The 23,276-nt window shown below is 41.1% G+C and overlaps 2 protein-coding genes across 3 annotated transcripts; one reads left to right on the top strand and one right to left on the bottom strand.

Moving 5' to 3' along the window:
- The first annotated feature begins 7,127 nt into the window (after positions 1-7,127).
- cog8 (component of oligomeric golgi complex 8) lies at positions 7,128-13,116 on the top strand. 2 transcript variants are annotated; one of them, XM_072465333.1, is made up of 7 exons: positions 7,128-7,194; positions 7,296-7,680; positions 8,796-9,003; positions 9,812-10,636; positions 11,210-11,378; positions 12,288-12,491; positions 12,558-13,116. In XM_072465333.1, exons 2-7 carry the CDS (start codon positions 7,340-7,342, stop codon positions 12,749-12,751), a joined length of 1,941 nt encoding a protein of 646 aa, XP_072321434.1. In that variant the 5' UTR covers positions 7,128-7,194; positions 7,296-7,339; the 3' UTR covers positions 12,752-13,116. The 2 variants fall into 2 exon arrangements, with proteins under 2 accessions (XP_072321434.1, XP_072321433.1); XM_072465332.1 differs by having other exon boundaries at positions 12,288-13,116.
- A 955-nt stretch (positions 13,117-14,071) lies between these two features.
- Positions 14,072-23,064, bottom strand: nob1 (NIN1 (RPN12) binding protein 1 homolog). The gene is made up of 10 exons (XM_072465297.1): positions 22,962-23,064; positions 21,990-22,122; positions 21,562-21,695; positions 20,874-20,945; positions 20,612-20,764; positions 17,719-17,889; positions 17,125-17,355; positions 16,378-16,475; positions 16,163-16,307; positions 14,072-15,884 (listed from the first exon to the last, which is right to left on the bottom strand). Exons 1-10 carry the CDS (start codon positions 23,028-23,030, stop codon positions 15,615-15,617), a joined length of 1,476 nt encoding a protein of 491 aa, XP_072321398.1. The 5' UTR covers positions 23,031-23,064; the 3' UTR covers positions 14,072-15,614.
- Between the last annotated feature and the right edge of the window lie 212 nt (positions 23,065-23,276).

Below are 23,276 nucleotides of genomic sequence, written 5' to 3'. Positions count from 1 at the left end.
TACAGCTCTTTTGGGAGGGCCATGGTTCCGCCCATCAACAGCAGCACCGGAAGGACTCTGCTCAGAGAAAACAGCACTTCCAGCTGCTGCAAAGTCTGCTCAGACTTCCTCCAATCCATGTCTGCCGCCTGCACAGGTTTCCTACTCACTGTGTCCTTGTCCTGAAGAAGTACAACACAGGGGTGTTGTGTTTACCTGCATCGACACCTGCCGTTTCTTTTGAGCGTACACAAGTTGGTCATAGGTCATTGGGAGCTGCTGCCTTTGATAGCGAGATACTGAAATGTGTGCTCTGACAAATCAGCTCAGACCGTGAGTCGTGGACCCACCGGAGCTGAATAACGGCAGCGTAGAGCCGAATCATCCCCGACATGCGCTTCAGAAAACAGTCGTCCGCGGGTTGAGCGTGAAGTAGGGGCACAGCCGGTGGAGGTGAGCCAGGAAAAGCTCTCCGAAGGCCGGGTGCTTCTCCCAGATCCCCGACGCCACCGCTGCAATCGCTTCGGAGTGAGCTGCCACCTCCTCCTCGCCATGGCTCCTTCAGCCACAGTCGTGTCCACGACGCTCGGGAAATCGCCCTCTGTGGTTTCCATGACCTCGGACACTTGTGAGCAGAGCTCGATTCCACTCAGACACAGCACGGCCAGGCTCTGTACCAGGCTGTCCAAGTTCTTCTCCTGGAGGGAGTTGAGGGTCTTGAGGTGGCTCTGTAGCGGTTCTCGGTTCATCATGTCCCAGACGCTCTGCAGCTCCATTGGCTCCTGGAAGCGCTGCAGCTCCACTGCGGCTGAAAAGCCCACCTGGCTTTCTTCTCGGTCTCCTCCTGGAAGCGGATTATAAAGTGAGCTTGCATCTTGGCACATCAACACAATCAGAGGCCAGAATGACAATGACTCGCGGAGCGCAGGCTTTGTACTCAAGATGAAGTCAAGACGCAACAATTCAAATGTGAACGAACGCGACGTCGCCCCACGAGGCCGCGGGAAACGTAACCATGACTTAAATTGTGCAGGGAAGAAATAAACCCTTTTCTACTCACCAGACAGCGCATCTCGAGAGACGTCATGTTCTCGACAGTGTTTGGAGACAAAATCCCAGAATGAAGCTTTAAAACGAACGGTGTTTGAGTTCAAAGTGAAGATTTGCACAGGTCAAAAACCGTGGCTCCAGGTGCCTGATGTTGTTGTTTTTTTCCTTTTTTTTCTGGGTCTCGTGTCTACAATCAGAGCGATCTCATTGGACAGAGAGAAGGGCAGGTGCTGAGGGCGGAGCAAAAATGGAGTCGGATCGAGAGCGAAATTCAAAAATTGGACTTTGAAAGCGCTGATCATCTTTTATTGTGCTGCGGTCCATTTTTTCTGGCTGGAAATACAGGATTGGATGAATTCCATATTTCCAATCTCAATCTCATTAACTAGGGATGACATAATATTTGGCATGTTAATTAAATGTAAAAAAAGAGGAGCTCTGTGTAAATCTAATGTTATGTCTTGAAAAAAAAAAATCCATAAATATAAGGTCCAAAAGTGTGCCCCCAACTTTGCTTTCTTTAAAAATAAGATAAAATTATATATAAAATCCTTGAAGTGTATGAATGGGCCGGGGCAAACAACGCATCCCAAGAGGCCTTGAGGATGCGGGATGTGTTTAAGGCTCATTTTAATGAAGAGGGAGCAGTCCCATGGCAGCCAACAGAATAGTCACAGGACTGACCCACAACGGCTCTTTTAAGAGCCACCCACTACACAATAAAGAGCCTAACGGACATTTAAATAATCAAACTGTCCTTTTAGATATGTTTTTCTACAGTCTGTTGTACACAGATTTGTTATTACCTAACGATTGTAATCCAATTTCTTATTTTTTTTTTACAATTAGCTATATATTTACAACACACTTGTCACGTCTTGTGAGAGCAGAAATGAAAGTTTGTTACATGACCTTCAATCCTACCTCTCCATCATCCACCATTCAAAATGCACAGCTTAAGTACTTAATTTCATCAAAAGGTTCTGATGTTTATTTTTGTTGTTGCTGTGACGTACAGTTAAGTGCAGTTAATGGCCTATTTGAAAAGCAAATCCTTAAACAATGGATTACCAACTTTAACCCAGCGCCGCACAAGAATCCCTCCGCTTATCCCAATCACGCACCCTCTGACATTTACGCTACAGTTTAGTGTATTGTGGTTATGCATTTATTCAGGGTTGACTGGTTTAGCAGCTCATGCATACAGATGTGGTGGTGGTCCTGTCCCTCATCCATATACATTAGGAATACACATGGCTTTGTCATCATGTCCGCCACAGGACTGACCCACAACGGCTCTTTTAAGAGCCATCCACTACACAATAGAGAGCCCAATGGACATGTAAATAATCAAACTGTCCTTTTATGTAAATTTTTCTACAGTCTGTTGTACAGTTGTAATTTTGTTTTTTTAATAAAGTGATTAGCTTCTCAGTTCTTGTCCTTGGTTGTTTTTGTGTATGATCTTTAAATAGACATTGATATTTCCTATAGTCAACAAATGCCATACCTTCAGACCAAGCTTTCAAATAAACTTATATATTTAAAAAGAACATCCAGACGGGATTGTGATGGGAGCAATATGAAAAAGGTGCAGAGGACACATGTTTTGAAATGTTACACGTTTATTATTAAAAAAATATCTAATACCATACTAATTTTAAACAATATGTTTATTAAATAATTGTTTTAAAAATCGTTTTAAAAACAAATTACCTGTTTAATTTATAATTCTACCATTAACACCATCTTCAAATTGTATTTTAATAGAGCAATTCATTATTCCCTTTGCATGTGGTCCTTTTGCTCCATCCATCCAACCATCTTCTCCGGCTTTATCCGGGGCCGGGTCGCGGGGGCAGCAGTCTAACCAGGCACTCCCAGACTTCCTACTCCCCAGACATAGTCTCTCCAGCGTGTCCTGGGTCTTCCCCGGGGCCTCTTCCCGGTGGGACATGCCTGAAACATCTCCCGAGGGAGGCGCCCAGGAGGCATCCGGAACAGATGCCCGAGCCACCTCAACTGGCTCCTCTCCACGTGGAGGAGCAGCGGCATCTCTAAGGGAGCGCCCAGCCACCCGGCGGAGGAAACTCATTTTGACCGCTTGTATCCGCGATCTTGTTCTTTCGGTCACTACCCAAAGCTCATGACCATAGGTGAGGGTAGGAATGTAGACCGACCGGTAAATCGAGAGCTTTGCCTTTCGACTCAGCTCCCTCTTCACCGCAACGGTCCTGCACCGATCCGCCTGTCGATCTCACGCTCCATCCTTCCCTCACTCGTGAACAAGACCCCGAGATACTTGAACTCCTCCACTTGGGGCAAGGACTCCCCACCCACCTGGAGAGGGCAAGCCACCTTTTTCCGGTCGAGAACCATGGCCTCGGATTTGGAGGTGCTGATTCTCATCCCAGCCGCTTCACACTCGGCTGCAAACCGTCCCAGTGCATGCTGCAGGTCCGGGTTTGATGGAGCCATCAGGACAACATCGTCTGCAAACAGCAGAGATGAGATCCTGTGGTCCCCAAACCGGACACCCTCCGACCCCTGACCACACCCTCCGACCCCTGACCACACCCTCCGACCCCTGACCACACCCTCCGACCCCTGACCACACCCTCCGACCCCTGACTGCGCCTAGAAATTCTGTCCATAAAAATTATGAACAGAACCGGTGACAAAGGGCAGCCCTGAGGAGTCCAACATGCACTGGGAACAGGTCTGACTTACTGCCGGCAATGCGAACACAGCTCCTGCTCTGGTCATACAGGGACCGGACAGCCCTGAGCAAAGGGCCCCGGACCCCATACTCCCAGAGAACCCCCCAAAGGACACCCCGAGGGACACAGTTGAAAGCCTTCTCCAGATCCACGCAAATTTTGACTAATTTTGAAGTCAAATACTCCAAACTCTTCTGATTATTTTTTATAGAATCTTAAAACCAACAAAAAGTCCCTGATAGGGAGACCACTGCTCCAGACATACTGTATTAGATTTACGTGTGCAGCTAACACTTTAGTCATTTAACCAAAGCAAAACTTTTTCTGTTCGTATTAGTGAAGGTTTAATTGTGCAATCTTTGTCTCTGTTTCTCTGCAGCTTTTCCTCTCGTGTTGAGCTTAGTTGACTTCATGCAATGGCTGGAAAAAGGAAGAACGATGGAGAAAGATAGCTTCAGTTTTTCTTCTGCAACTTGTAAATACAGATAAAAGTATACCATTATCACACTGTGTCTTTACTGTCTGCATTTAGAACAGCCTCGTGAACAATTCGAAAATATAATGTAAATTGCACACAACTATCCATAAAGCACATGGGGAACCAATTGTAAAATGCTCAAAACATTGACAGTGCTGAAGTGACTTGACTGTGTTTCAAAGATAAAGATGTAGCCTGTCCTTTTGCTTCAGCAGAGAGCTGGTAATTTCCGGACACCTAAAGGAAAACAGAGACAGTTAAGTATGTATAATATGAAATCAGAACTCTCAGATATACTTTATAACATTAGTGTTGCCAGTGGTGCATATTCGTACTTAAATGTAAGTGCAATTCAATTCCATCTATTTTCGTAACGGCCAAAATCACAACAGCAGTAACAATTACAAGTACAAACTTAAATTTGTCTTAAAAAAGTACAATTAACCTCCAAAAAATCTACTCAATAACACTAATATACTATTTGTAATAAGTTACTATCCATCCTTGATTATTACTAGCTTATTGCAATGTCGCGTCAGGTCACCTGTGGTCAGACGCTCCAGTTGGATATTAAGGGGAGATGGTCGTATGTGTTATTCATTAAATCTGCAATAAAACAAATACCAAGGTTACACACAAATGTATCGTGTGAACAGCAGGGATCCTCCCAAATACAGCCACCTCCCACAGGTGCATGGCTCCAACGCTGTATATGACTAATACAATCAAGAAGGATATCTCAATATCACAACCTCAAAATGTTATATGTACTTATATATACCAGCTGTCTGTTCTTGTTTTAAGTTTTTCTCGTTTCTTTGTACATAATAATAATTGACTATGTTTTTTATCAATATACCAAGCTCTGCCCCCCTATGTTTGTATATACTGTCATGTTTTGTTAAATTTACTGACAAAACTTGAGCAAACATGAAAAAATAATAAGCCTGACAGATGTCCGTGGATGCATGTTCTGCTTTAAGAAACCAGGAAGTTAAGCAGAATATACAACTATGGACATGGGAAGAGGCAGATTGTGTGAATGTATGCATTTATTTATCTTCAACATTCTTGCTCTGAAAAATATATCTACTGCAATAATAGTAATGATGCATTGGATTTATATAGTGCCTTTCAAACTGATTTACAAAGCATTATTCACTGCAAAATCAATAGATATAGAAATAGAGCGCCCTCTGCACCATTTATGGCATTTATAAAACGTGCAGGACGTTGCATAGATCAGAGGCTTGTCACTTATAGTTCAGTTCACTACACATCTCATTGCTTTTTATTAAAGTATATCTATGTTTCTTGATTTTCTTGAAGTATGTTAGTATGCTTGCATTAAGCCTCGTGTCACTGTGAGTAGGTGAGGTGCTTCACTTTACGGGTGCGTGGGTTAATCTAAAAACGCTTTGGAAGTAATGAAACAATACAAACAGTTTTCAATGCATTGATACATGTTTATATTTACAACAATATGAGCAACTGAATATAAAAAGTAAATTGCACTTTAAAAATTAAGAATCTGCAACGGGACAGGTCCATAGCAGCTCGCTCTATGTACAGTCTGACGCTTGCCCAAACGCACAGGGAAACAAATGAGACGTTTAGCCACATTGGTCCAAAAAGGATGTGTGACATTTTTAATGGTGCATTTCCAGAAGGGCTGCAACAAGGACATTGATTAATCACAACTCATGGATTATAGAAATACAGCAGTTAACTCATGCCAAAAAAAATGCCATAAACAGAGAGAAGGTTATATTACTCAGACGGAGCAGGAATCACACTGACAGGGAAAGTGTGTACAGTTTGTGTTTTTGATTAACACTATTGTCTGTAAATATTCTCCACCAGGACGTCCTTAAATTACTTTATTTGGGTACAATGTCATACAAATCTCCCACAGGTCGTTATACGTTCTTATCAACTCATAGATGGGAGAATGGCTAGACTAAAGCGATGACCAAAATAAGTTAGTCTCAGCCCTAATTTCCACGTCAAAAATGCAATGATAATTGTTAAAGTATTTATCTTAAACCAAGAATAGTATAAACATTAAGCTGAAGATAATACATTTTAATGGGCCGTTTAATGCATTTTTATTACGAGTCCCGAAATCTAATTTGAGTGATATTGTCTTCAGGTTTGAACAATCTGTCTTTAGCAGCAGCAGATTTCCTCCTGATGATGATTCAGACTTTCCTCTGCAGAGTTTGTTTTAACTTTAATAAAGTGACACCAGAAGCAGAGGTTAAAAACACAGCTTCACAAGGAGTTCAGACACGAGTTTGTGCTCTGAAGGTTTGTCACGTTTGAGGAAAACCCAGTCCCGAGTTAAAGGGACCAGCTTCTTTATTATCCTGCAGCTAACAAGCATCACACGCATTACAGGAAAAACACAATTATATGGAAATAAATAAATTTTTACTCACCAGACATCTCGAGAGACGTCATGTTCTCAACAGTGTTTGGAGACAAAATCCCAGGATTTCGAATTATCGAATGTATTTATTTTTGACATCATATTTTTTTTACATTATATCAAAACAGAATTCAAACAAATTTTTTTTTACATAGAATTTTTTTTTTACATCGTTTTTTTTTATGCAATTGTATTTACATACAATGCATGTTTTTAATAGATTTGATGTAAAAAATAAATAATTTGATGTAAAAAATCGTCATAAAAACACAAAACAACCTTCATAGTTTTAGATCAATATTGAGGTTTACAATGAAGAAATTGTAAAATAATGATCTACTTATGTTCTAGTTCAATAAAAAGTACATGGGGGGAAACACACGTCTCCTTTAATAATTATAAAACCCAAATAAAAGAAGAGTGGAATTTCTCCATTTTTTCACCCTTTGTCCAGTTGGTGGCAGTATTCTCATGTTCTGTCATTCATAACACTAAAGAAGAAGACGTAGCCAAAAATGCAGGAAGTGATCGTCCGGGTGAAATTATTACTTTATAACACGCTCATGACAACTTATATCTACATGTATTCAAGACGCGATCACTTCTACAGTCTTTACTTCTGAATGTCATTGTTTAGGTGTCATAAATTGCGTGGAAAGAGCTGCAAAAGCGACTCAAAACATGTCTGCGCCGGTGTCCGTGGTCGACGTGGAGGACGAGAGCATCCTCGCGTCCGTGTTCCGGGACAGTTTCCCGGAGAGCTGGAGGGAAAACCCGGATTTTGCGGCGTATCTGTCCGAGCTGAGCTCCTTCGGCGTGGAGAAGCTGCGCCGTGAGCCGGAGAGACTGTCGGAGGAGCGGGCCCAGATCCTGCAGCAGACGCGGGAGCTCGCCTTCGCCAACTACCAGACGTTCATCCGGACGGCGGACTGCACGCACCACATCCACAGAGACTTCGGCCGCGTGGAGAGCAGCGTGTGCCGGCTGCTCGACACGCTGCCCCGCTTCGGAGAGAAATGCAGGTCGGTACAAGATAGGGTCAGGGGTCAGTGTAGAGCCCAGGATTGGGACATCAGAGAGTTTTCAGTAAATCTAATGTTTAAACCGATGGGGATTTCAAGAGTCCAGACGTCAAACCCAGCGTTCATTCAAAAGCATTCCGACACCATAGAGGAGTGAACATGATTATATCTGCAAAACATTTAGCCTATTTGTGCAATTTAGTCATACCTGATGAAGTGGAGACCAAAACGTCCCCTTAATAATTGAATCAAGAGCGAGACAGTGTGGGAGATTTTCTGAAATGATCATGAGTATTGGATCAAAATGATGGACTATCCCTAGTACTGCTGGTACCCAATACTTTTGTGTCTAGCATTTGTTGAATGATTGGGCTCTTGACCCTTCAAACAAGTAATGAAGTCATACATTTTAGTTCTTATTTAGTATAAACTTTCAAAAGTGAACATCTGGACTATGAATGATTCAATTATTGAAATCAGATTTCGGCCGTCAGTCAGAAGTCAGTTTTAAAGCAGGATTGTGTAAGATTCCTTGTAGCGTTCATTACTCCAGACAGATCCGTTTTTTGCCATTCTTTGAAATGTTAGAGGCAAAGTAAGAACATCTCCAGAGACGAGCAGATCCCACACCAGAGTCAAGTTTGTGGAGAAACAAGTCTGTTCACAGCAAAAGTGCATTCAAGTTTATTCAGTACTATAAAAACACTTGTAATTAAGTCATTGTGTTAATTTAACTCTATTTTTTGGCTGAAATCTGACACAGTGGGGCTTTAATAAGAACATACTGGTCTGAGAATAATGACGAAAGAAATTCTTGGTTGACTAAAGACTGTATTGATTAATCAATAGAAAGGGGGCGTGACACTGGCAAAAGCTCTGAGAATGTTCAGGATTTTGCACAAAAAACATGCACAACACACTGTATATGAGTGAACAGCGTCTTCGTAAGTGAAAAAACAGATGAAACTGTCCAGTCACTCTCTAAACTTCGACTGACTCACAGTACGTCGTGATTCATCGTAATCATTATAATCTTACTAAAAATAATTAGCTGATGATAAATGTCAGACAAACGCTTTCCACACCCTCCTTTGACTTAATTTGTCTTGTCCCAGAGTGTTCATGAAGGAGGCGGAGCAGATCGGAGCGAGTCGTCGGATGAACAGTCTGACCCTGAGCAGACACACAGAGATCCTGGAGGTGCTGGAGATCCCTCAGCTCATGGACACGTGTGTGAGGAACAACTACTACGAGGAAGCGCTGGAGCTGGCTGCGTACGTGAAGAGGCTGGACAAGAAGCACTCCTCTTTGCCGGTCATACAGGTGAGGACGGGTCAAAGCAGGGCTGGTAAACGCGATAAGGACTAAATCATTATCACAATGTTTTTCTACATATTAAGCGATCTTGATTTTCTATTTTCTATTCTTTAGTATTATAAAAAACTAAATAATTTTAGCTTTCAATAAGGATTTCATGAACATAAATTATGCAGACATTTGAGCTATTTATGCCATTTAACTCAAGAAATACAGTAACATTTCTTCCAAGGATAGGGATGTCACGATATCGATTGTTACGAGTGTTATAATTATTGTGTGAGAAAACATCACGATTTAACGATTATTCAAGATAATGAACAGTGAAATCTTTAATTTTCTTTAATTCCCGTGGTTTTAACGTGTTACTATTCCTAAAATGTGTGACTGGTTTTACGGAATTGAACTTTCCGAAAGAGAAAATAAGTTAAATATGACAAAAACAGCCAGATTTAAAAACAAATAAATAATTACATTTAGGTCTACCATCAATTTAACTGAAAAGATAAAATTTTGCTTTTTAAATTGTCACGATTAAATTATGGATTAATATGTGAAATGTGGTTGCCAGTGTGATAATAACAAACAAAAGGATATAATAATGTGTTATATAACAATAATAATTTCACATAATATGTTATAAGACGCTCCAGAGTATAAGTTGCACCCAGGCCAAACATTGAGAAAATAGTCCGGAAAATACGGTATTTAAATGTATTTAGAACCTGTGACACGAGGTCTTGTCCCATTCCTAGTTTTTTAAAGAAATAAATAGCAGGTTTACAAATCAAACTTTTCTTTCTACTTTGTGCAGAGCATAGTCCGCGAGGTTCGTCAGTCCACCCAGCTCATGCTGAACCAGCTCCTGCAGCAGCTCCGCAGTAACTCGCAGCTGCCCGTTTGCCTCCGCGTCATCGGCTACCTGCGCCGCATGGACGTCTTCACCGAGGCCGAGCTCCGCGTCAAGTTCCTCCAGGCTCGCAGCACCTGGCTCAGCTCCATCCTGGCCGCCGTCCCCGAAGAAGACCCCTACTTCCACATCAGCAAAACCATCGAAGCCTGCCGAGTTCACCTGTTCGATATCATCACTCAGTATCGCGCCATTTTCTCCGACGAGGATCCTCTGGTCGCGCCGTTGGCCGGACAGGCGGCCGTGAACGAGCCGGCGATATTTCACGGGTGGGTCGTGCTAAAAGTGTCCGAATTTCTGGCGACGCTAGAGCGAGATTTGGACCGCGGAGTAGGGAGCAGGCTCGACTCCTTACTCGCCCAGTGCATGTATTTCGGTCTGTCGTTCAGCCGAGTCGGAGCAGATTTTCGCGGACTGCTCCCGCCGCTTTTCCTGCGAGTAGCGGGCGAGACCTTCCGCAGAGCCGTGAAAGAAGCGGTGGAGCGCTTCGAGGAGGATATGAATTCGTACACGTTGATTTCTCTGCCGTCGGTTCTCGGCGGGACGATTCCCCAAGCGCAGCCCATCGCTCAGGCCGGGACGCTGCAGCCGCCCATGTGTCTCTTGGACTTTCAGCCTCTAGCCTGCTTTCTGAATACTATCCTGACTGCGTTCAATGACCTGAGGCTCTGCTGCCCGTTAGGACTGGCCCAAGACGTGACCACTGCTCTGGAGGAAGCACTTAAACTGGTAAGATGTCCAAATTATAACTATTACACAATTGGTTTCTAATCAGAGCCATATGTTCTGGTTTGGGCCTGATTCCTAACCTTGTCGCCCCATTTTACTTTACTATTTTTGTAGAAAATAAAGCCTTGCTCCACCAAGATTTTCTCATATCTACTATGATATTTTGACATATTTCTATAGGGTTTAATGGAAAAAAATATATTATAAATGATACTGTTGAATGATAAATTACAGCTACAAATCATTAGGCTTCAGAAAATTGACAAGAACTTTATATTTATACATTTCAAATTCAGTCTTACAGAAATTGCATTAAAATTGCGGTTATGCTACTTCAGTATTTGAACATAACTAATCCAAAATGTTCAGAAATATGTTCATTTGTAACAATATAAAAAGTGCAAACATTACAAGACTTTCAGAGACAACAGTGGCCTTGGATCAAACATACACCAATGTCATTCTTAATATCGGGGCATCTCTTTAGTTATTGGACAATCACAGATATCAAATGAATGACTCTCCAAAGCCTGATGTACCTGATTGACCGCTCGTCTTCCCGCTTCCTGTCAGGTGACCCGTCAGATCGTAGCGTTCCACCGCGGCGAGCAGACGGCCTTCAGCGACAGAGAGAGGGAGCTGTTTGTTCGCTTTTGTTCTGCGTTTGCCGAGGACCTGCTGCCGTTTCTGAACCTCTGCCTCCAAACGCTGTTCCCCCCGGCGAAGATGGCACTCATCCTAGGTATGAATACTGTTGTATGAGTTCAATATTTAAGAGCATCCAGCCGGTTTCCATGTTTTTTTTTCATGTTTATAGATGCAAAATACAGGGACAAATGAATCTGAAGGATCACATTTCTGACATTTTTGACAGTTTGAACAGCCATTTAACTAAATAATGGTCTTATTATTTATTGCTAATGTAGTTTTAAAGTGTCATATGCACTTTAAAGTCCATATGAAGGTTCTCCTGTTCTCTCTCTAATTATGACTTTCATATATACTTATCATAGTTTTACTTCCGTTAAGCTGCAGTTTGTGAAGACAAAAATTGAAGTTTGAAATGACAGGAAGTAGCGCTAAAACTGAATCCCACTGTGATGTCATCAATGTGTGACGTGTCATTGAAAACACACAAACAATTTACACAAAACTGACACACTTTTCTGACACTTTAAACCATCGTTTGACAAAATAAAGGTGTTATATGGCGTTATTGTGTGTCAAAACATAATTGTGTCATTTACATTGATTTTGGCTCTTCTTTACTGTCTGGTTGCTAGGTAACAGCTGTGGAATTACCTCTTCCTATGTCATATTCCCTGCCCATGTCATATTCCCTGCCCAAGTCCAACCAGGAAGAATAATTATAAACTTTACAAAAATGGTCGAACTGGGGACTTATAATCTATGCTCTTGATGCTCCTTCTGTAAAACTGGAACAAAACTCACCCTGAATATATTTTACAGATGTAAATGGTGTTTGTATAATCATCACACAAATTCCAAGTAACAAGTAACCTGGACGTAACTATTTTTCAGCAAATGTATGCTTGTGCAATCCATCAGTTTTCACGGCAAAACAATAATCATGTCCTATTATTGTGACTGAATTGACTTTGTTTATTATATTCTTACATTGTCTTCTCAGGCGTTCCTCCCACGCAGCTTCACAAGCACGGAAACCTGGGCCGGATCGACATCGCCACCGTCATCGAACCGCTGGAATTCGTTTTACCCAAAAAAGAAATTCCGGACGACTCGGATCCTCTGTTACCGGACCTGGACCTCGCCGCCGACCTGGGCAGTCTCAGTCTGGACCCACAGATCCGGGATCCCAAACCAGAGGAGGCCGGTCCGGACCCAGAGCTCGGTCCGGACCCAGAGCCCGGTCCGGACCCAGAGCCCGGTCCGGACCCAGAGCTCGGTCCGGACCCAGAGCTCGGTCCGGACCCAGAGCTCGGTCCGGACCCAGAGTTGGACCCGGACGCTGGACTGGACTCGGAGCCCACACTTGAGGATATTCTCGGCCCTGACCCCGGTTTATCGGGACGTTCAGAGGAAGCAAAAACAGAGGAGGAACTTGATGATGACATTGAGGAGTTATTGAAGTAAAGACTGAATTATATTTGTTTCCCACATTCAAATTACAAGTTTTTGCTATATCAGATTCTAGAGGTGGGTGATATATTTGTACAAGACAATATTGTAATAATAAAGCTGATAATTGCTTAAATAGGGTGTATGAATAGGGCTACAACAATTAATCGCAATGAAATCAAATGACAACGGATGCAATTGACAAACAACAAATTCCAGTTTTTGAATTACCATAATTTTCTTTCACAAACGATAAACTATTCCATTTTGTTCCACATAAAAAAGCCAACTCTGTAGTTTCAGTGTTTGTCACTTCATATTTCTGTCCGTTTGTTGAGTTTCCATTAAAATGTGATTAATAAAACACAAATCTAATCACATGTTTGTCCCTCAATATTTCTGCACTTTTCTGTTTAATTTTATCCTCACTTTTTTGCGATACTTCAACTTCAACCTCAACTAAAACATTTAACATGCACTTTTCTGATAGATGACAAACTATACTTTTTTAAATTATTGTCGAGTAGAATCCCCCCAAAAAATAGTCAATAACACAGTTCTGCAACAGACTTTTAATATTAAGACTTCACAAACTCTTAAAACACCTGCAAATAAAGTGGCATTGTCAAAAAAGAACAAATGAGATGTTTTTTAATCAATTACACACTAAAGCATTCAGTCAGCACATAAAATATATACCACACATTATGAATAGTAGTTTGACAACAAAAGCAATCTAATATCGCTTTAACTTCATATTTATTTCATAGTTGTTACTTTATTTTCCTTTGGGGTTAATTGTTCACAAATCACACGACAAAGTAAAAACATGTCTATTAAAGGTTGAATGGACGATTTTTTGGCCCCAAATCTGAGTCATTTCCTCGTGGCGTGGACTGCCGATTAGTCCTGCCACGTATCAATCATAAAACGCTCATCCCAGAGAGCAGCACGTTTCCGCGTGGATCTTTCACAATATAGTTCCCTCAGTGTACGGGACAAAATTAAGACAGAAAGACAGTTCGAGCTGACTCAGAAGAAGACGAAAATCACGGCAGACGAGAGATGCGATGCGATCCGTTGCGCTAATAAACAAACGCACTTGTTGTATCAGTCCGCACGGGGAGTGCGCATGCACACTTCTGCCTGAGTTCTCAATTCGCCGAAAAATCTTCCATTACGCCTCTAAGTTAACTGTTTGTAAATGAATAAACATGTTTTGACTATATTTACACAAATGAATGCCAAGAATATCTGTCTATTTTTAACAGATTTTTAGCTTGCGTTATTGTAAGCATTTCAATAACATCAGAAAGTTAAATTCCACACAAAAAATACATTTTTCAATGTTTTTTTATTTTGATCGTAATATATAGCATAATTACATCAGGTCACACACACTTCACCACCAAAACAGATCATTACAGTGGGTTCAACTCCAGGTTTATGCTCTAAATGTATAAATATGGTGCAAACAGAGTCGATGCCAGATCATATTGCGGCGATTCAAACCTAACCCTAACTGGTAAATATGGATGAGAAATGGTTAAAAACACGTTGATTTCTTGATGACATAAATAAACTTTAAACATTATTATAATATAAAGTTCAACATATGGACATTTTTCTTTTGGTTGCTGTTAAGTTTGTTGAAAGTGTTGCATTTGTGAGATTAGAAACCGGAAGAACTCATATTTATTTATTGAATAATAATAAATGCCTGACCTTTTATTTATTATTTTACCGTTTATCCAACGACAGCAAAATAAAATGTTTACAGTCGACATTTTTCTGGCCCTTCTCCATTAAACGGCTCGTAAATGCAATGTCGTCTTAAAGGTGCGACTTGAATGTTGGTGCTTTGCCTGGAATGTTCCACAGTATGGCATTAAACTCGCCAAAGCAGGTGAAGCCAACAGGCCAAGTTACAGGTCAGCTCTGTGGGGAGGTGTGCTGGTTAAGCCAACAGGCCAAGTTACAGGTCAGCTCTGTGGGGAGGTGTGCTGGTTAAGCCAACAGGCCAAGTTACAGGTCAGCTCTGTGGGGAGGTGTGCTGGTTAAGCCAACAGGCCAAGTTACAGGTCAGCTCTGTGGAGAGGTGTGCTGGTTCTCAGCAAGAAGACATGTTTTGTAATGTATTTCTTTACCAATAAAAACACCTGTAACTGAATGAATACTTGAGCTGCAACTTCAGCTCTTATTTAAGAAGTCCACTTGTTTCTATTGTACATTATCAACTAAATAAAGCTTGAAATATGGTGACAGAATGCTTCTAGATAAGAGAACATTGATGAATAGAGTCATAATAGTCTTTGAAACAAGTCGGTGTAACCCGTCATTTGTTCAGGAGTGGTTCGTTTTGATTTGATCTAAGAGTAATTTTCCTTCTGTCGAGTTTGAGAGCTATTTATCCTACTCTGAGTAAGCCCTTCCCACTGGGCGGTGCCTCCTGATAATAGCCTGTCCTGTTTATCTATTTGTTAGCACTGTTTTAAGTTTCCCATGAAACTGATCTTGTAGTGTTAATTGGCTGCAGCTCCCTCATCGCTGATGAGTACCTGATTAGCATGGCCAGAGCTGTTCCCGCCCCATGGCTTCAAAATGCTGCTGTTACAGAAGATTGAGCCTTAAACCTCCATTTGTGTTCAAAGGGGATTCTCTTTAACTCTTTCAAAGCCACTCTTCTCCTGCTTAGAAGCTTCAGATCACTGTCATCTTGTTTTCCTACAGATGACAATTTAATATATTTCTACGATGAAACACTCCTGGAAAAAGGACAAATTACACAGACTTAACAATAACAATCAGAAATGTATTTTTTTTTTACATTTTGATTAAATAAATAACATTTGAAAAAGGTCATTTCGAATGGGGTCGTTCACTTCTTCTTGACAAACTTGTTGCGTGCGGCGTTGGGATTGGCTCTCCTGCGCCCGGCGCCGCTCTGGCCGTCGCGCACCTGCAGATTGGCTGCGCGGCTGTAGATGTCATTCTGGCTGAAAGGAGACGAGCCGGCCACGTAGTCCGGGTCGAACACGTTTGTCTTCTGCCGGGCCTTACGGGACAGTCTCTGCTGAGGGAAGCGCTGGTCCTCCACCAGGTGAGGGTTCTCACCGTGTTTCCCGCCCTGAGGCTGAGGAAGCGAGTACTGAGGAGACAGTTTACACACACTTTATTATGAGGTCAGCATTATGTGTGAATGTGTGTGTGCAACAGTACGTAACCTTCTGGAGGTGGCACACGACCTAGTTAAAAGCGAACAAGTTTTATGCTATAATGTTGAATGGCCAAAGGATTCAGGTCAGGTTTGTGGAGAGATGAGCCAGCTTATTTTTTGGCTCAAAAGTTACGTACTGGGGCTTTAAGATACATTTTGTGTAGATTTATGTATCTAATTAGCGTGTGCATGTACGTGGCGCTCGTTACCCGCAGGCCTTTGGGGTTGAGCACTTTGGGGTTTCTGGAGAAGTGCATCTGCATGGAGCCGTCCTCGTTCACCGTCACCGCCAGCTTCTTCAGCGTCTTGTTTCCGCAGTGAGGGCAGAACACTTTGTCCATGAGTGTCGTGGTCCTGAGGAGGTTTAAGAAGGTTACACACAAACTCCACCGGGGTAAAAGTTAAATGGGACTTGAAGACTGACTTGAAGCAGGCGTGGCAGCGGAGGATGTAGTTCCGAGTCTGTTTGATCACCATCCCGTTCACGGAGAGAACGTGGAGGCCGATCTGGATCAGGACATTCTGAGGAAAACGAAGGATGTAAACATAAACACCAAAATGTAGTTAAATTTTAGTTCTGGTTTAGCCCTGGTCTTGGCCATATTTAGTTTCAGATTTAGTCCCAATTATGATGATGTGTTTGTGCAAAGGAGAACACACCCTAAGCCTCATTTAGAGCTTATATACTGTAGCTGTTTTAATATTGGATAAGCCATAGTTTTGTGTAGTACTTAAAACATTAAAATCTTGTCTTTTTGTTCAATCAAGCTCCAGATTATTGTAAAACTGTTCAAGAAAGTTCAGATTTGATTCTGTTTTCCCCCAGTATTTCCCCCAGTACTTTCTTCTCTTTTTTTTGACACTTTGGACAATTCTAGTGGCAGCACATTAAAAATGAAATCTGAAGTGCTACACGCACTTCAGATTTGATTTTTAATAACTTTTTGTTCGATCAAGCTTCAGATTATTGTAATATTGTTCAGAAAAGTTTCAATTTGATCCTGAACACCTTTTTGCAGCGCACTAAAAAAAAGACCAAATATTTGCAACTTATTAACCTAGTTTCCATTAAAATTTACTAGGAAAGGCGAAAAATGCTGCTAAAACACCAAATTGTTTTAAGTTTAGTATAGTTGATCTGATTTACTGTTTAAAAAATACTCTTTGTTACCTGCATGGCAAAGTCAGTGGTGAGACAGCCCACGGTGACGTCCTCCGGCTGGCTCCAGTCTCCGGAGTCCATTTTGACCTGTTTGATGTTCCTGGGAGTGATCCAGCCTCCTCCATCGTCCTCGTCCTCCTCTTCCTCCTCTTTGTCCTGCTGAGGCTCGTTCTCTTTGTCCTCGTCCGAGTCCTCGCCGAGAGCAGAGTCCGGTTTAGACTCTGACACGCCGCTGTCAGACTGAAAAGAAACAAACACGTGCAGCTTTATATATGACAGAACACGTTTTTAATTCGATTGGCTTGAATAAAATGTGTCAAAATTATGCTTTTATTTGAGGGTATTGTGTTGTTGTTGTATTAAATAAAATAAGTATGTACCATAAAGACTTAAAGAAATAATAATGCTACTGGGACTTTTAATATCAATCTAAAAAATGTAATAAAAGTCAGATCTTGCCAATAATAACACTGGTATATGCTACTTTCCCCTTCTGATACTTTCTGTGATTTGTGTACTCATTTTTTGGCATCTATTTCTGTGTTTAATCGTTGTACGCAGTTTAAATGTTTGCAAATCCCAACTAAAATCCCCGAGTCTCACCAGTAAACTAAGCAGATCCTCATCAAACGAAGGTTTCGGTTCTCTCCAAAAGTGGAAACTATTGAACTCTTCGCTGCTCGTCGTTGTCAATGTAGTGGGTTGAGATTTTGTCGTTTTTTTTGTCGGTTTCTCCTCCAGTTTGGTGTCTGACGGGTCCTCCGCTACTGGCTCCTGAAAATAAACACAGATCACAAATCCGACATTATTAGTCAAATAGTCGATTGAATGATTAATGCCAAAAGTGCACAAAGGGGTGTCAATATTAAGGTTCAAGATTAATAATAGATAATCGTGATAATTCAGGTCTGAATATAATTGTAAGAACTAAAACATAATAATTGTGACATTTCAGGGGCAAACTTAAGTGCGTCCATCCAAATACACTTTAAAGGCGCAATGGACGATTTTTCGGCGATTTGAGAACTCAGGTGGAAGTGCGCATGCCACTCCCCCGTGCGGACTGATACAACACACACGTGCGTTTGTTTATTAGCGCGACGGAGCGCATCGCATCTCTCGTCTCCCGTAGATTTCTGTCCACTTCTGCGTCAGCTCGAACTGTCTTTCTCCGTCTTCATTTTGCCCCGTACACTGAGGGAACTATATTATGATAGATCCATGCGCTTAGGCACGCGGAAACGTGGGGACGAGCCTGACGCGGCTGCAGGTGAGCGGTAGGTGCGTTTTATGATTGATACGTGCCAGGACTAATCGGCAGTCCACGCCACGAGGAAATAAGATTCAGATTTGGGCCAAAAAAATCGTCCATTCAACCTTTAATGTTTCATAAAGTTTAATAAAGTTAGTCACAAACTTGAGGAATAGTAGACGGACATGGTAAGACTGTGTGAATGAAAGAAAATGAAGGATTTTGCTGTCATTTTCTTCTCACAATAATTGTAAGAACATTACATCGTGACATCCCTAAACTGCATGTGGTACACACACATTCAAACAAAAACGCGTACACACACGAAAGGAAAGAAAAAGGAAACAGAAAGAATTAAAGCCGCAAGCGGCATCCAACGGCCCTCGCGGGCCGCCGGCCTTCCGACTCTGCGCTTTCGACTTGATAAAGATGGCGCCCTTATTGTGTGTTGAATAAAAAAAGAACTTGACAGACGGCGACACATTGGACATGGCCAATCCAGTGCAAATGAACACAAGTGTCAGTCAAATTTGCTGCGCCGCCGCACAGAGACCGTAGCACTTGGAATAAAAATATGGATAACTTTTGATGCCCCGCTTGTGTAGATGATATTTCCCAAAGTAAAGCTTGATCGAGCTATTGCCCACGGAGGAGTTTGTTAAAGTGTGAAGCGTAAATGTGAACATTTCAAGGATTTGGCGTTTTTCCCATTTGTGACAGTATATTTGCAGCTCCACGGCACAGAGACCGTACCACTTAAAATCAAAATATGGATAACTTTTGATGCCCCGTTTGTGTAGATGATTTTCCCCAAATATGAGCTTGATCGGGCAATCGGCCTAGGAGGAGTTCGTTAAAGTGTGAAGCGTAAAAATGTGGTGATTTTAGAGATTTCGCTGTTTTCCCATTTCTGACATATATTTGCGGGTCCGCCACACAGAGACCGTAGCACTTAGAATCAAAATATGGGTAAGTTTTGATGCCCCGCTTGTGTAGATGATATTCTCCAAATATGAACTTGATCGGACAATCGCCCTAGGAGGAGTTTGTTAAAGTGTGAAGCGTAAAAATGTGGTGATTTGAGCGATTCTACGATTTTCCCATAAGGATAACATGGGATGTTTCTGTCAACGCTACGGTTACGCCGTACAAAATATGACTTTGGCTCTCATACTTTTATGATCAGGATGGCAAATTAGAATTTTGTTCAAAATATCATGTCATTTGGAAAAACTCTATTGTTTATAGGCCACTCTGAAGGCCAAATAGTCAGAATTCTGGGAAACGTTTGCGGCTCCGTCGCACAAAGACCGTAAAAGTTATCCTTAAAATTTGGATAACTTTAGATACACCACTTGTCTAGAGGACGTACACCGATTTTGAGGTTGGTGGGCAAAACGCACTAGGAGGAGTTCGTTAAAGTGTGAAACATAAAAATGTGGTAATTTGAGAGATTTTGTGGTTTTCCCATAGGGATAACATGGGAGGTTTCTGTCATCGCTACGACTACGGCGTAAAAATTTAGGCATTTTTGTGATTGGCTTTTGTGATCGGGACGGCAAAATAGAATTTTGGGTAAAGTTTAGACAATTTTGGTAAAACTAATTTTTGACCTTCAATGTTAATTTAAAGGTCACTCTGTAGGGGGCGCTATCACTGCCATTTCAATTTTGTCAGCCTAAACTGGTCCAAACTAGAAAGTTTAACAAATGATTCAAATTTGGTCCTAATCGGACTGGTTTTGATCAAATGGGAGCAATTTTTAGACCTGCAATATTCCAAAATAAGTTGTCCAACTTTGCGGCTGCGCCGCACACAGACCGTAAAAGGTATCTCAAAAAATTGAATAACTTTAGATGCCCCACTTGTCCAGAGGACGTACGCCGATTTTGAAGTCGGTGGGCAAAACGCTGGGGCTCGGGCCTAAAAAGAAAACGGAGGAAAAGAAAAAAAACAGGGAAAGGAAAAGAACAGGGAAAGGAAAAGAAAAGAACAGGGAAAGGAAATGGAAAGGAAACAGAAATAAAAGGAAAGGGAAAAAAGGGAAAGGAGAGAAAAAGGAAAATGAGAGGCAAAGCAAAGTAAAGGTGAGAGACACACGAGGCATTTCTCTCCTTTCTGACCACGGCAAAAACCTGCATATCACTTGCGTCGCGATCGAAACGCCTCCCACGTCAAAGCTTCAGACTGAGTTCAGGCGTGTGCTCTGGTTAAGAGTGTGCGCAGGATAAACGACTGTCTCACCAGTAAACGGAGCAAGTCGTCATCGAGCGAAGGCAGCGGCGTTCTCCAGAAATGAAAACCGTTGAATTCTTCGCCCTCGTCCGGCTCGGTCTGCGGCTCCGAACACGAGTTTGTCCGAGTGTGGGACGGGGTCGTTTTGGAGCTGTCCGGTTTCTGAACGGGCAAAATGTTACAGTGTTTACTTTGTTTGTGACAAAGGAAAACGACAAATTTTTTGACAACGTTTTAGTGGAATCACACGTATACTGAGGAATGTATTTACCTTGGATGGAAAGTGAAAACCTGCAACGTTGACTGGCGTTTCCGGGTGACGTTTTGTGCTCTGAATATTAACCTAAAACAAAGATGTGAAACAATCTATCACACAAAGTAAGAACTAAGAACACAACAGCATTTACAGAAGTTAAACCTGCATCTTAAGACAGTATGATTTTATTTACAAGAAAGAGCTCTCCTCAAACCAAAAAAGAATTGATCATAGATGTAATTAAGACAAGCAATATTGCATTTTTTTTTTACGTTAAGTAGCTTTAAGAGATGACTATGGCCAAAACTGTAGGGATGTCAAGATTATTATGTCAATCGATAATCGTGATTATTCAGGTCACAATATAACCCTAAGAACCAAAACAATAATAATCGTGACAATTTTAGAAGTTAAATTAAGCATTTTTTTGTACAAAATACAGCCCAAAATTAGAAAAATGTTAATAACCGTTTTTGTCACATTTAACTTGATTTTGTTTTTCAGATAATTAAAATTTGTAAAGCTGGTCACAAACTTGAGGAAAGTGAAAATTAAGGAAAATTAAAGGTTGTTGTTTGGTCACAATCTCAGTAAAAATTATGAATAATTGTTAAATCGTGAAGTTTCTTTCTCAAAATAATTGCCACACTAAAATTGTATATATCGTGATATCCCAAACTGTGTTTTTGGGACATTTATGAACCTTCACGTCCGGTTCCTTCTTCAGATGTTGGGCGCCCACATGTTCAAGCTCGAGTTGATACGTCAGAGCCAAGACTTTGATATCGGTGGCAGACAAACTCGCATAGTCTCCGGTCTTTTTGGAAAACTCTGTCACTGAAAAAGAAAAACAGATGTCAACAAATCAATTGAACTTCAAATCGCAGTCAATATTCTTGTCAAAAGTGGCAAAAAACTATTCAAACGGATTATTTTGATTTTTTTAACTCCTAAAAGCACAATTTTCAAACCCAAAGAATGAAGGGGGGAACTATTATTAAGCATTTAATTGTCAAACAAAACTGTCAAATGTCGCTGAATTGGAGCAGTATTTCTTCTTCTTCTTCTGAATTGCATGTTTTTGGTGTAAATCACAGTTTTGTATGTTTTTGGTGTAAATGGCAGTTGTACCTGTTCGTATGTGTTCAGGCAGCGGCTCTTTGAACTTCAGCTCGTACGGCAGAAAGGCCAAACTCCTCCTCGTGGGTTTGTCCCTGATCTCCTCCACCACATCCTTCAACGTGTAGATGTTTTCACCAATTTCCTGAAGAGAAAGGAAGTATTAAACATTATAAGTGGACACAGTCATTTAGTAGTCTTGTCAGTGCTGTTTGAGTAAAGAAACAAGGGCAAATCATAGATATTTTATAGTTTTGAGAGCTTTTGCCAGTGACATGCCCTCTTTTAGTTGACTAATTGATGCACAGAGCATGACTTTAACTTTATCAGTCGAAGATTTAATCAAACAAATATAATTTTTTTTAGTCGACAACAGCCCTAATCTGAATCTGAAACACAAACGTTCAAAGTAATTTATTATCGTCAATACAAAGCTTTTTTCAAGGGAAGAGGAACCAAAACATTTGCTCAAGTAGGAGACAGTGACACTGTCAAATGTTACTCAAACTACTCCCAAGTACAATTTATTTAAAACAGGTATACAAGGAAACTTGAGTTCTACCCACCTCTAAAATAGTTGTTATCCTTTTTTTTTTCTATATTCTTAACATACAAATCTGATTTTTTTTTTTTTTTTAAAGTGTAGAAATAAAAAAAATAATAGTAGTTATTATTATGTAACAGCGCCCCTTTAGGCCAGTAAGGCTATTGCCACTTCCCACGTGTAATTCAATGATGATGAACTAAAAACAAGTAGAAAATATGATGAAGAGCGTCCATGCAGGAATGTCCCTGTATTAAACACGATTTGACATAGAAACGGAATGATTTGTTGTAGTCAAATGATCAGATTGGGGCTGTTTCCATCTCATCTCGTTACTGCGCCATTGGAAAACGCGACACGCGACTATAATCTAACAACATTAGAATATAATACATTGGATTCTGCTTTAATTTCAAGTCTTCACTGTGGATGTATTTTACCTGTAGAGGCGCTTTCTTGAGAAAAGCTCCCGCATCAGCAACAACATGCTCCACCAGACTGGGCGCCATGTTGGACTGAGGACGGAAGAGGACGAACCAATCACAGCACAGGAAGGAGGTGGAATCAGAGTAGTCACATGGTTTAATCGTGAAAGAAAAAATTTACGAAGATGTTCCTCTACTAGGCTGTAAAAGTAAAAAATAAAAAGCAAAAAAAAACCGTTTAAGCTGGTGTTTTGTCTCTTGTATATAAATGTCTGTTCTTATGGCATTATATTATGTGATCATGCTATTCACTTATAAATGTTAAAAAGG

This window comes from Eucyclogobius newberryi, unplaced genomic scaffold (genome assembly GCF_026437365.1).
Source record: "Eucyclogobius newberryi isolate DKJ021-1_F unplaced genomic scaffold, fEucNew1.0.hap1 SCAF_5, whole genome shotgun sequence".
Taxonomy (NCBI): domain Eukaryota; kingdom Metazoa; phylum Chordata; class Actinopteri; order Gobiiformes; family Gobiidae; genus Eucyclogobius; species Eucyclogobius newberryi.
The sequence above is the reverse complement of the archived record's forward strand: the minus strand, read 5'-3'. Positions and strand labels throughout refer to the sequence as shown.